At 31.6% G+C, this 15322-nt stretch overlaps 1 protein-coding gene across 2 annotated transcripts; it reads right to left on the bottom strand.

The window, feature by feature from the left end:
• Positions 1-2541: 2541 nt before the first annotated feature.
• On the bottom strand, positions 2542-15090 carry LOC143045834 (uncharacterized). 2 transcript variants are annotated; one of them, XM_076218622.1, is made up of 3 exons: positions 14915-15090; positions 3347-12158; positions 2542-2842 (listed from the first exon to the last, which is right to left on the bottom strand). In XM_076218622.1, the coding sequence occupies exon 2, from the start codon at positions 12139-12141 to the stop codon at positions 11140-11142; it is 1002 nt and encodes a 333-aa protein (XP_076074737.1). In that variant the 5' UTR covers positions 12142-12158; positions 14915-15090; the 3' UTR covers positions 2542-2842; positions 3347-11139. The 2 variants fall into 2 exon arrangements, with proteins under 2 accessions (XP_076074737.1, XP_076074736.1); XM_076218621.1 differs by having other exon boundaries at positions 3347-12164; positions 14915-15088.
• Between the last annotated feature and the right edge of the window lie 232 nt (positions 15091-15322).

The raw sequence follows: 15322 nt of genomic DNA, 5'->3' as shown, positions 1-15322 counted from the left end.
TTTTCAATTGTGAAGCTGAAATCATCTGTTTTATAAATATCTTAAAGTTTTGTTTCCTACCTACCGTCATTGTCAATTTTATAAACAGATGTAAGTCAATATATGAAACAGACTGTACTGTATGTTCACAAAATCACAAAAATAGTTAACACTGAGAAAAATTCAAAACGGAAAGTCACTGATCAAGAAGTCAAGAATGGATAACAAATGTCATATTCCTGACTTGATACAGACATTTTCTTATGTAAAAAATGGTGCATTAAACCTGGTTTGATAGCTATAGATAAACCTCTCACTTGTATGACATCAAATTCCATTATATTGACAATGATGTGTGAACAAAACAAACAGACACAAAAGGTAAAAATGTCACAAAGAGGATAGATTCATTCAACATAGTCACCAAATATTTAACTTTTAAGAGACAGAACATCATCTATATAGCAGAAAGTAAAGTTAAATGATATTGCTAACATCTTTTTTTCCTTCCTAATAAGTTCCTGTTTGAAGAAAGCCTCATAAGAACAAAGGACCAAGTCGACAAGAAGAGGGAAACAATTGGATCCCAAGGGAATGACGATAGTTTGTTGAAAAACACGTCCTACAAACGTAACATATATTATCAATCAAGATTTTTCATTTTTATAAGCCCGTCAAAATTTTGACGGGACGTATTATGGTATACAAATGTCCGGTGTCCGTCCGTCCGTCCGTCTGTCTGTCCGTCTGTCCGGCGTAAACATGTTGTACCGTAACTTGAGAACGACTTATCCAAATTTCATGAAACTTAATATAGTTGTTCCTTATGATGGTCAAATGATCTGTATACTTTTTGGTGAAAATAAGATTTAAACTTTTTGAGTTACGGCACTTTGTAACTAAAACAGGGGTGTGTTTGTTTTTTTCACATGTCGCACCGTATCTCAAAAACTTTTCTTGATTATTGCTTAAAACTTTACACACTTCTTAGTTATATTAATCTTAATATCTGTATACTTTTTGGTGATGATTCAAAATTTCATTTTTGAGTTTTTGAGTATTTTGTAAAAAAGGGGGAGGGTTTTTTTACATGTCGCGCCGTATCTCAAAAACGATTTATGACTATTGCTTAAAACTTTACACACTTCTTTGTTATATTAATATAAAGATCTGTACACTTTTTGGTGATGATTCAAATTTTCATTTTTGAGTTATTGAGTATTTTGTAAAAAAGGGGGAGGGTTTTTTTTACATGTCGTGCCGTATCTCAAAAACAATTTATGATTATTGCTTAAAACTTTACACACTTCTTTGTTATATTAATCTAAAGATCTGTATACTTTTTAGTGATATTTGTAAAAAAAAAACAGGGTTGGGGTTGGGGGGGGGGTTCACATGTCCCGCCGTGTCTCAAAAACAATAAATGGTTATTGCTTAAAACTTCCTCAGAAACTATTTATGATTATTGCATAAAACTTCCACACAAGACGTCTGGCGTATCATGCGCTCATGGCGCAGCTGTTTATTGTCATTTTCAGAGAATTTTTTGTTTGAATCATTTTTATAATTTTTTTTCAAAGTAGGATTTTTCCCTCCCTAAGACAAGATACTTGTATTTACATAGGCCATTCTTTTTTTTATGAAACAAAGCATTACCAACTCTTTCAATTTGTCTTTGAGTTTGTAACATGGGGAATACTCGTGTAAAGTGAAAGTTTCGATTTGATGTATACATATTAATCACAAACCCCTACATACACTTATCAAACCTTAAGAAAGTTAACAGTGATTTTATTCCTGTTATTCATCTGTTAGTATATATGAAGTCTCCCACAGAGAATAAAAACTAACACCTCATTGAATGCAATGGCTGGGGTGGAATTCTTAAATTCTTATATAAGTAAAGTTTCTCTTTTGCCTTGGAGATTGACACTGAGGTTGGTAATTTTCAACAGGTAATTGACATATTTCAGTTTACAACAATGCAGTATAACTAACACTTTCATAATTTGTGAAACAATATCTTCATAATAAATAAACAACATTTAGACAATCGCAGGGCACATCAAGATATATATTGGGTAACTGTAAATTAAGTAGATGGACCACATAATTACAATGTGTGATGTCATGTTTAAACGTATATACAAAATTTAGTCCTGGTATCTATGATGAGTTTATTTACAACCACTGGGTCGATGCCACTGATGGTGGAGATTTATTTCCCCGAGGGTATCACCAGCCCAGTAGTCGATTTTTTTTGTGCTGACTTGAATTATCATTGATATGGTTATATTTATAGATTAACTGTTTACAAAATTTTGATTTTTGAAAAACTAAGGATTTTCTACCTCAGGCATAGATTGCCTTAGCTGTATTTGGCATAACTTTTAGGAATTTTGGTCCTTAATGCTCTTCAACTTTGTACTTTATTTGGCCTTTTTAACTTTTTGGATTCGAGTGTCACTGATGATTCTTTTGTAGACGAAACGCGCGTCTGGCGTATATACAAAATTTAGTCCTGGTATCTATGATGAGTTTGTTTACAGATAATGGTACCAATAACGTTAATAGTTTTTATTCTTTTGCAACTATGTTATACAATAGTATAGGTGTATAATATGAATGAACAATAACTAATAAATAGATACAAACAAATAAGAGGTATAGTTATATATATATATATATATATATATAAAGTTAGTAAACATAGTAAGTTTCTAGAGTGAAAAATTGTAATGCTGATCATTCGTTTGCTTCAACAGGAGACAATTATCACACAGATTCACCAAATTCATTCGCTTTCATGATATCCAGACATGCATCCAGGCTGATAGTCTACTTTTCCACAAAACTGACATGTCTGTAAATGGAATATAAATGCTGGTTAATGCATTTCTTAAAATAGGTACAAACGATTCGTATTACATGTATCTGTTCAAAGCAATGTTATCTCAAATAAAACCTGTAGAGACTAAAACCAGTTAAACAGGCAGCATTGTTTAAATATGATAATTGCATGTGAATGTTCATTTTACATTCTTTAGGTGTAAAATGAAGTAAATGGGGAAAAATTGGATAATGAGCTAAAACATCTTGTTTAATATGCAAACTATTATGTGTAAAGTACTACAAATAATAGTATCAAGAGGAAAAATGTCATTTATTGATATCATAACATAATGATGTTCTGTTGAACAACAGTAGTCTGAATATCATTTAGTTGTTCGTAAAATTCAATCGATGTAGGAAATCGTCGGTCTTCTACTAATACTAAGCTTGTGGAATGAATATAAAAGGTAACCCACAAAAGAAGAGTGACTGCTTGTTGCTGTCTTCAAAATTAAAGAGGATAATTAATACTTACACCCTGATTGGTTGTAATGGTGAACAGCAGGTGATATGAAAAAAAGAAGAAAATATAGTGAAATTGAAATTCATATATAATAGATTTATGTTAACAATCAAACAATATAGAATATACTGTAAACCTAACAATATTTTGAACAGGTATGTGAACTACTGCTATATTTTGGTAACTGTTATCCCTCATCGCATACCGACATCTTTTATCTCTTTATTTGAACCAGATTAGAATAAATCACCTATTTTTAAACCCTCACATTTAGAATCGATCATTATGTATCCGTTTCTTTATGTGTATTTTTGCCAAGTTAACCATATGATGTGAATGTATAAGACAATGACATTGAACGAGTACCCAATTAATGAGGGCCCTCATGGGGTTTTTGATTATGTGATTACTTGGCCGTTTTTTTAATGATTATTTGATTATTAAGCCAAATATTTCATGATTATTTGATTACCTAGGACTGTATTTTTAGTTTATGATTATTTGATTACTAAAGATAAGCAAATATTTAATGATTATGTGATTATATTGGCAAAAAAATGGTGATTATGTGATTACTAGGACACCCCCCCCCCCCATGAGGGGCCTCATTAATTTACCTATTCAATGCAAATTATGCGATACACATCTTTATAGGCAATATTATAGAAACAAATTAACAAGTGATCTGCAATGCTGTCTATCAAATAAACATCACTCTAATGACTAGTATATTATGTTCATGTATTGCCCCTTTACCTCTGATATGGAAAGTCATTATTTAAATACACTCATCATAGATACAAGGATTACATTTTGTATTTTCGCCAGACGCGCGTTTCGTCTACAAAAGACTCATCAGTGACGCTCGAATCCAAGAAAGTTAAAAAGACAAAAAAAGTACGAAGTTCACTTCTTCATAGCTATTAAGGGCATACGATACAGTTTTGAACCTGTATTTACAAGTTGATGAAAATTTGCATATCGGCTATTTTTTACCTGATTAAATCAAATATATAATAAAAAATATACCTTCATGTGCTACTTTTTTAGTAAAATGAGGTCGAAATTTTGTATATTTGCTCAAAATTCAGATTTGTGTCCGTATTTTCTTTTTCGAAAGAAAGACATAACTTTTTTGTTTTAAAAGATAAACACAAATTGTTTTTTGTTAAATAATGGGTAATTTCTTTATTTTATATGTATCATTAAAAATTATGCAATTTTTATTCCGAAATAATTCTATATTTATCAAATGTTCATAAATAGAGGAAAAAACGTCATTTTTTGCTGCATGTTTATCGAAATTTAAAAAATTGCGCTATTTACAGTTTTATAAAATTTGGGTCACATAATCTCCTTGCAAAATGAAACAAATTGCTGTTTTAAAAAATAGGGGTCCATGCACTCGTTTTAAAATTAAATCAGTTTGAATGATAAAAATCAGTCGAAAAATGCATCTTTTACCGATATGTCATAGTTTGACGTCGCGAAAATAACATTTTACGTTAGCAACGTCATTACCTTCCCTGTAACTGTATCGTATGCCCTTAAGTTTTATCAAAATTCCCCAATAATCCTTAACCTTCGTTTGTGGGTCATAACCAAAAGTTTTGGTTACATGCATCCCAGGGCTTTTTTGTATTTCATCGTTTGAGAAAACATTTTAAATTACAGCTAACCTGTTGTATAATACATACTTGTATACTAGACTCGTAATAGAGGAAATGTATAAAAAGTGTGCGTATTTAAACTATTTCTTTACAAAGTATGACGATGTTTAACATTTTGGCTATTTTCACAAAAAGAATATGATGACTCCTGTATGATTAACATATGTGTTGGAATGCATATTGTGTTTAATTTGACGTTTTGTGTATTCTTCCTTTTTTTTTATGTTTATGATGTTTTCATCAAATTGAATATGTTAATTCAATTCAAATTTCGTGCTTTTCCTGTACTTATTATACAATTTTAATTTTAAAAAGATTTGCATATAAATTTCAAATGACGTAAGTGGAATTTTGTATGTTTAAATATGATTGAGAAAAAGATCACATAAATGAATAAAAACTTACCCCCTATTGTTGAATTTATTGGAACAGCATATGAAAAAAAAAATGAAATAAATGTCAGTGACATTGTATTGATAGACAGTTACACTTGTTACACCAAGAAACTTTTAAATTATTTACAGATCATCTTTCCAAACTAATGGAATGTATTTTTTACTGTAAAAATGTTTGTTTAATTACATTTTTGAATTTTGTTTAAATTGCACAGTTGTTTCATAAAATAAATTGCATGTATTGTATTGCATATACATGGTTATATTATTTGTCAAATATGATATTTAACAGAATGTTAAAGCTACTCACAAAAAGCTGTTTCGTCAGTCAGATTCAGTAGATTATGAAATGAAAAAAAAGACATTTATAGACATATTTACTAAATACTATGTTAGATACTATATAATGGAATTTTATGCGACTGTCATGAGAGTGAGAGGTTTAGCTAGCTATAAAACCAGGTTTAATCCACAATTTTCTGCATAAGAAAATGCCTGTACCAAGTCAGGAATATGACAGTTGCTATCCATTCTTTTGATGTGTTTGAGCTTTTGATTTTGTCATTTGATCAAGGATTTTCCTTTTTGAATTTTCCTCGTTCAGTATTTTGATGATTTTACTTTTTACGTTGTAGTTTCACATTAAGGTAAAACATTCAAAATCATTCTAGTGATAAACGACAAGAAATCCATGAACCTATGTATTATATTATTTTTTTGCAACTGCAAAAACTATAACGATATTATTTTTTTTATATAAATTTTTACTTATTTTTTTTATAAAAGAGACTCAGCAGATACTAAAGAGACTGTCGTAGTCGACAATAGACTGAAAACGCATGACATAAAAACGACTTTAAAAACTTGAATGTCGATCGAGGGTTGGCCAAGTGGTCTTTGTAGTAGAATTACTGTTTCACCAGCCTGTCAACACTAGGGGTGTTAGTTCGAATCCCACAGGTGGCAGGTGCGTTCGACTCTAATCTTTATTTACTTGGATGATCATTTTTGTAACCAAAGGTCTGTAGTTATTTCCGGATACTCCCGTTCCACTAATAATAAAAACTTACCACCACGAAATAGAACACCAGTAATGATAGTTATCAAAGGTACCAGGATTATAATTAAGTACGTCAGACGCGCGTTTCGTCTACATAAGACTCATCAGTGACGCTCATATCGAAATATTTATAAAGCCAAACAAGAACAAAGTCGAAGAGCATTTAAAATCCAAAATTCCAAAAAGTTGTGCCAAATACGTCTAAGGTAATCTATGCCTGGGATAAGAAAATCCTTAGTTTTTCGAAAAATTCAAAGTTTTATAAATAAGAAATTTATAAAAATGACCACATTATTGATATTCGTGTCAACACCGAAGTGTTGACTACTGGGCTGGTGATACCCTCGGGGACGAAACGTCCACCAGCAGTGGCATCGACCCAGTGGTGTAAATAGTTATCAAAGGTACTAGGATTATAATTAGGTACGCCAGACGCGCGTTTCGTCTACATAAGACTCATCAGTGACGCTCATATCGAAATATTTATAAAGCCAATTAAGTACAAAGTTGAAGAGCATTTAAAATCCAAAATTCCAAAAAGTTGTGCCAAATACGTCTAAGGTAATCTATGCCTGGGAGAAGAAAATCCTTAGTTTTTCGAAAAATTCAAAGTTTTATAAACAAGAAATTTATAAAACTAACCACATTATTGATATTCATGTCAACACCGAAGTGTTGACTATTGGGCTGGTGATAGTGGCATTAAACAACAATCAACCAATAAACCAACGTTGATAGAACAAATCATCACTTTGTTTTGATGCACTAATAATTTATGACCTAGATATGTATTTAATACTTTCAGCAGTTAAGATTGTTTTCCTTTCCAAGTGATTGGTCTCAGGTTATTCTAAAGAACTTTATAGTTGAAGGAGGACATGTATTTAACATCATAATTCCTGTGCACTCTAAGTATGACATTTCAACATTAGATGTTAAAACAGGTTATTGGCAAATATAAATTGAATGCCACTGCCAATCATATTATATTATCATATATATCTGGGCGTCTGGCATATCATATTATAACTCTGGTACCTTTGATAACTATTTTAAAACTTTTTATGAAAGAGGGACGAAAGATACCAAAGGGACAGTCAAACTCATAAATCTAAAACAAACTGACAACGCCATGGCTAAAAATGAAAAAAGACAAACAGAAAAACAATAGAACACATGACACAACATAGAAAACTAAAGAATAAACAACACGAACCCCATTTCAATAAACATTCTTGTTGTCAGAGACTACAGTTAGCATACAATTTTTGTTTTCAAAGTTTACTTTAGCGTATCCATGTCAGAAAAATATTGAACACCATAAAGTAATACCTATCATTACAGATTATAAAGACTTTGTTTTTAATTGATAAGTGTTAGCTTTTTAAACATCGTGCTTATATAATATCTTACTTTAGCTTACCAATTTTATTAAGTTGATTCAGTGGTGTTATATATATTTTTTTTAATGAAATCTCACAATATTTACAGCTAACTTGATTATATATTACTAATACATTGACTTACCGGTACCTGTTCATAGTAGGATATGAAAAAGAAAATATATTATTTATTACCTAAATTTGGTATAACAATATTTCATATAACATGCTCTATAAGAGTTTATTTCTAGTACTGGAAATATGACAATTTGATTGATAATTAATTGCTTACACTACGGTCATTAGACTAAATGTATATTTACCAAAAGTAAGAACGTGTTTCCATACGACACCTTTCAACGCCAACACTAACAAAAATGTAAATAATTTAGTAAATTATCGTTCAATTATCCTGAGTAAGCATCATCTTTTCAATCAAGCGAAAAGAATAAATTCGTTTTGTCTGCATCATTTGATACAAGAGTACTCTTATGTAAAATCTCATGTAATTAGATTACATAACAATTATGGATTTTTGTTAACTTAATTTACAGGTTCTAATACAACATGTAAAACTTAAAAGAAGTATTAAAGAACACAATTTCATCAGCGTTTACACTAGACGTGATATTCTCTTGTCAGATGGAATTTGCACAATTTACAAGATGGTTATAATTTTTTATGAAAGACAAGATATACGAGACTTGTTAAAATACTTACAATCTGTATAAGTCGCCATTTCAAGTCACATGAAAGAAAAAATACACGTTAATATACATTTTCTTTTTTAGCAAGATAATATGCTAGCTAGTTATTTTACCAGTTATTCTATTTAAGTTAAGAAGCTATTGTATTAATAATTCCTATTATCAGTATTGAAGTTTTATAAACGTCATGCTGAGGTGTTTGACAGTTTTGGAATATCTGTGTCACAGATGACGACTGCTAAATTAGACGATGTAGCTATTCTCCGGTCCTCTTCTCCTCATTCGATTGTGACATACATACTCAGTTTTCTTTTTTTTATATAAAGAAGAGTGGCCGAATTTCAAGTAGTTTATCAACACTGAGGTTGTAAGTTCAAACTTTCATGTGTCAGGTACGTTTGACTCCAATTCTAATTGACAAATATGACAGTTAGGTCGGTGGTTCGCACCGGGCATTCCGGCTTCCTCCACCAAATGAGAACTAGCCGCAACGATATAGCCAATAGTGCTATTAATATTAGTGGCATTAGCATCAACAACCAATCAAGGTACAACAGTGTTTTGGATGTAAAAAAACGTATAATCTAACACTTACACACATTTGGTCTGTAGATATCATAGTTCCAAGTGTTATATGGTCCGTGAACACAGTTATCGTCCCTTGATATTGTCCATAGTGTGGACAGTGTGTTACTTGCCTAATGTTTTTTAAATCCCTTCCAAATGTATTTATTCATGTTTTATGCCTCAAATAGCAAGTAGGGGGATGACATTACACTGTGAAGAAATTTGGGTCATGCATTTTAAAGTAAAGTAGTGATTTGGTCCATCTGAAAAAAGTTGAAAATTAGGTATTTGAAACCTGTCAAAAGATTTCAAGACCCCCCCCCCCCTTAACATAAAATTGTCCATATTTTGAGGTAGAGCCTATGAAGTTTTCTATAATTTTAATATAACTTGTCCCAAAAGTAAAACAACACACTGTAAAAATATCACTGAAAAAGCGCAGATGATTTTTTTAAATTCCATTTATTGTCTAAAAGAAATGCACTACGACAGAACTGTGGTCTCGGACCATATGTAATGAATTACCAAGACTTGTATTATTTATACTCATTCTCATTACAGACGCTTATTTTTTTTAGTATAGAATAAATATATGTTTGGTAAATTTATAGATAAACTTCTGTGGTCTAAATGTATATGGGTTACTTGAATCGTTATATGAGACTTCAGACAAAGCATACTAGTATCTGGTTGTATTAAGTTTTGATTATGGAAGGAAATCAGTTTAAACATACTTAAAGAAACCAAATAAAACAAAGGAAAATGATAAGATAAGTAACCTCATAACTAAATAAAGATGCTCATAACTACTTAGTTTGAATAAGATAAACATATACTTACAGGCTGTAGAATGCATGAAAAGAAAAAGAATGAAAATTTTAAATCTATGTAAACAAGTTTTAGATCTACAAAAGAATCCATCTGGGATATCTTTCAATAAAACAGTCCGAATTCGAAAATTTATAAAACCACACACACACTTATAACAGTTACTGTAAAATTGTAAATAATCAAATTGACATGAGTGACAAAAAACGTCTTTGTTCAGTTGTTTGCATTCTCGCCCTCAAGTCGATAGTTGTCTCTTTGATATTCAAACAACATCTGCTTTTTTTTAAAACTTGGGTAAACTCTCATTTTTTAAAGTATTTTCTCCGGATGAGTTATAAAAATAAGAGGCGGTGAATATCAAAGTGTTAGTCAAACTCATTAGTCGAAAACGAACTTACAATGCCTTGCTAAAGAAAAATAAACAACCAAAAGAAAAACAACACTCTACACAATACGACATAGAAATCTAATGACTGAGCATCACTTAACCCACTAAAACCGGGGTGATGTGAGGTACTCCATTCGTTATCTTTTATATAAAATTTATGCCATTCAGATAATTTGTATATATATTTTTATTAATCATAAAGCCATATGCAACATTGCCACTGTTAACTTTCTGAGTATCTTTGACAGATTCATCTTAATTAACACCTGCATTCATACAATCGTTAGAGAAAATAGTTTGCACAAAAGACTTATAATGGTGGTGCTTTCAGTATGTATTGTTGGTTGAAAACGACACTCACAAGTTTATACTTGTTTTTTTTTTCTCTTATTTAATTTGTGGTACTTTAACTCGAATTATCACAGAACTAGTATCATTGTGTAAGAACCAGGATGTGTACTGAATGAGTCTCGATTCTCAGTCCCCTTGGTATCTTAAAATACTTTTGCATAGTACCTATATTTCTACACCCAATAACTGTGTCTCCCATAGATTTTATACAGTCGACTGGGGGCTGCAGATTAAACACTCAAGTAATGAATAGTTTTCTTCCAACAACCATAAAAATAATTAGAATTATCTTCGCTAGGCTTTTTACAAGGCCGTCAGATCAAAAAACATAAGAGTTGTTACTTAAAATTTAAAATGAACAATAGAACTGTCACAATAAGACAAATTCTTAATTTTGCATCTTTTTCGAAATCGTCCCATTTATTCATTCTGAAACCAACAATTGAATGGCTTGTCATTCGACAACTCGAAACATAGTATCGGAAGGTAGTATTTGAACCGTTAAGTTTGTTTTTCTGACAAATACCAATGTGCTAGATGTTCGACCATAATTACATTCTTTGTCGATATTAATACATACCCCTTCATGCCAACGACAAGATTTTCCATGGTTCTTTCCTGGGAAGAAATGCTTAAGGCATCTATCACACTGCTGGGATCCAACCGTAGATCTAGAGTGAACAGGAGTTGATGATAATGAAGTGTCTTTGTTTTTCAATTCTTCTAGATCGGTTAAGAAAAAACTGTCTCCAGATTCACTGTTGATGGCATCATTATTGTTTTGTGAAAGCAGTAACTGATGGAGTTTTTGTTTTCGTTCTTGCAGATAACGGGCATGTTGAATTACTTTCTTAGTTTGTTCTATGTCTAGGCGTATATGATCTCGTTTGACATTTGACCTGTGGTTTATCACTTCCTGATGAGCATGTCTTAATTCCCTTATAACTTGTTGTTTAAGCTTACGCTCTAGACATTTTTTTCTACTTTGGTGAGTGAAAAGGTCTTGGAAAATAGTTACATGCCCACATGCTTCACAAGTTACTACTCGAAAATTGCATTCGTCAATGTGCTTATTCAAATCACACCGCTTCACCTTTTTCTTGCACCCTTTGATCGCATTAGGACACGGCACTGGTGCTTGTTGACATTCGTCTTTAAGATGTTCTGGTAGATGCGCCATTTTAATTTTCATGCCACATTTGTAGTTACATATAGCATTAAGGTTCAGTAGTTTTCGCTTGAATCCCTCGTCAGCTTGTCTACAAGAAGATCCATGGTAAGGTGTCTCGCATGTTGAACATATATCAGCCTTTATCCTTGCAGATCTGCGTACTAAGCAGGCGCTGCAAAACATGTGGTTGCATTGTAAAACTCTTGGGTCGAGGAAAACTTCGTTACAGAGAGCACAGATGACGTCATCTGGAAGTTCTTCAAAAAGCTTTTTAAGCAGTCCCATGCTTGCTTCTTATCTTCCTTTCCCTAGATCAGAAAACAATGCTATACAAATAATTTGATATAAGAAAACAACTACAAGTATATACCAATACAAATAAATGGCGGATCAAATGTACTGTCCTTATAGACTTTTTTTTTATCTGCTTCTTGTCGATCTCATAAGTAAAGCATTTTCCGAATAGTTCTAACGATTGTATTCATTTCTGTACCAAAATATAAATGCATGGTTTGATGCAATAATCGAGTTGCTTCTTAATATGGAGGTACACTCATAATATCAGGAAATGAATATGTTAATAGCAATATGAATGCTTATAATTTGTTTCGCCAGATGCGCGTTTCGTCTACACAATTAAAACTCATCAGAGACACTCAGATCAAAATAGTTAGAAAGCCAAACAAGTATAAAAAGTAAAATCACAAAAATGCTGCACTCAGAGGAAAATCAAATCGGAAAGTCCCTAATCACATGGCAAAATCAAATGACAAAACACATAAAAAACGAATGGACAACAACTGATATATTCCTGACTTGGTACGGGCATTTTCTTTTCAAATGTAGAAAATGGTGGATTAAACCTGGTTTTATAGTTGAAGTGTTTTGAGGACCCAAAATTCCAAAAAGTTGTGCCAAATACGTAAGTATAGACGATAAAACGTTTGGTTAGGATGATTGATACATTAGTTTTGGAAAAGATTATTTATTTATTTGATGTAATCTGTTTCGAACTAGCTTTTAACTGCGGTTGTCTTAGATGTGCCCTTTTATACTTTTGTTTCGTGTGCTTCTTGTCGATCTCATGAGCAAAGCCTTTTCAGAATAATTTTAAAGATTGTATTCATCTTGTCGCTTTACGTCATTTTTACAGTTCTTAAACTTATTTATCGAATTATATATGCCTCTGTTGTTAGTCGGGAGTCGCTGGTGAGTGGGTGTTGTTGGATGCTATATGCCAAATTTGATTTAGATGTATTGTTTACATATGATTTTTTTTTCTCATCAGCAATCAATCATACATCTACTTTTTCTATATAGATTACAAGGAAAACATATTTCAACCAGGTAGTCTACTCTAACTCATCAGACATGAACACAGAACGCACAGAAGAGAGCAGGACATATCCATGGGTGTGTCAGTGGTTTTCGAACTCAACCAAACGTGGTAACAACGAGACCAAGAAGATGATCCCCAAGTAAATATGTGAACAAAGATCATTTTGGGTCTGATTTGTTCTTTGCAAAACATACAAACTATTTCTATATGGTACCTCAGCGGAATAAACTGCAATATGTTATTGTATTCATTCAGTAATGATGGGTGCCATATGGAACTCCTGCCTTGGCGGGATTAAAGACGGTTTTTTCTGGTAAGACAACAAGTTCTACACTCACTTGTTTTTACCAACTCATATCATAACTTGAATATGTACATACACGGTCTGATTCTTTCTTAAACTTATATCGATCAATCCTTCATGTCTACTATGCTTAATTCTCTCAACCTTGATTTCAATATACGCATTAAAGTTCAAAATAAGACATATTATGGGTACGAGACCTCTTAAAAATATATTAAAGTCTATTGAAAGTTTAAGTAGAATTAAAGTACTTATTATTAAGTACTGTAAAAGGTAAATTGAACTTTTATTCCATAGAAAATTAATCATATTAACACTTTGCCAAGAGTCATGTTATTTCTAAATGAATTAATTAACGACTTAGATTACACAATTCATTTACATTCTAATATAAAAATCATTCTACATCGGGAAATATATGTAGCAAATCAGGAATATGACAGTTGTTTTCTGTTCGTATGATTTGTATTAACTTTTGAACTAGCTATCTATGAAGAACTTTCCGTTTTGAATTTCCCTTGGAGTTCGGTATTTTTGTTATTTTACTTGATATCATCCGCTCTTGCAATTTGCCCTAAATACTTCCCTATTTCCTCGATTAATTTTCCGATCAATGTTTTTGCCGCTCTTTTACTCTTATCCCCCCACCCCAAAAAAAGTTTCATACGTGAATAGAAGTGTCTAGGTCAATTATATGGTCATTTTTATAAATTTTCTGTTTACAAAACCTTGAATTTTTCGAAAAACTAAGGATTTTCTTACCCCAGGAGTAGATTACCTTAGCCGTATTTGGCACAACTTTTTGGAATTTTGGATCCTCAATGCTCTTCAGCTTTGTATTGATTTGGCATTTTAACTATTTTGATCTGAGCGTCACTGATGAGTCTTATGTAGACGAAACGCGCGTCTGGCGTATAAAATTATAATCCTGGTACTTTTGATAACTATCTAGGATCTGTGTATAACACACATATTTTTATTTACCAAATATGAAAGATATAAAAGTGTTTATGTCTATATCTTCATGTCTATATCTTTTTGTTACATTTAATCATCTTTTTTTGTTTCATATTATCTATTTCTTCAAATTTCTATTTCTTTTTAACTGTCCTAAAGGACTTCGGATGTGAGTGTCCGTCTCAATATTTTAAAACTGAAAGTCAATACAAAGTTGAACCGATTTCTTAATTGGTCAATTTATTCTAGCTTCGGAATTTCAAGATACATAAATTCATAATTTATAATCAAAATAATCAGATTCTTATATGTTGTCCATTTGAAAAAAATAAAAGCAACAGAATAATAATTCTCATTCAAAAAGTAGAAATAGATATGGTATAATTTCTATTAAGACATAAACTATGTGTTAACAGTAATAAAGGTGTAAAACATTAAGTACAATGTCAGTAACATACCTTCTGTTCCTAGTGACTGTTTGCTCTGTGCTATCCTATCATAATTATGTACATAGAGACTGTATTACACCTGTATAAAATTACCGTGTAAACAGATACCACAAGTTTACCTGGTCAAAGGTAAAACTATTACTGGTATCAATACCCAATTTAAAACCGTTAGTCTTCGCTTCAGTAATCTGCAGAAAAAATAGAAAGGTTAGAATTTCAATCTAAAGAATGGAGGATCGTAAATACAAACAAACTTTAATTCTGTCAATTGATATTAAATGTTGAAATGAAAACTCTTAATTTGAGGTATTTGTCATTGAACTGAAGTGTTTAAATACCATTTTAACTCAAACATGGACAGGTACATAGAAACTGACAAAATATTGTAAATAACGTAGAAATTGTTGTACTACACGG

This window comes from Mytilus galloprovincialis, chromosome 9 (assembly GCF_965363235.1).
Source record: "Mytilus galloprovincialis chromosome 9, xbMytGall1.hap1.1, whole genome shotgun sequence".
NCBI lineage: Eukaryota > Metazoa > Mollusca > Bivalvia > Mytilida > Mytilidae > Mytilus > Mytilus galloprovincialis.
Note: the sequence above shows the minus strand (reverse complement) of the source record. Positions and strands in the feature narration are given on the sequence as shown.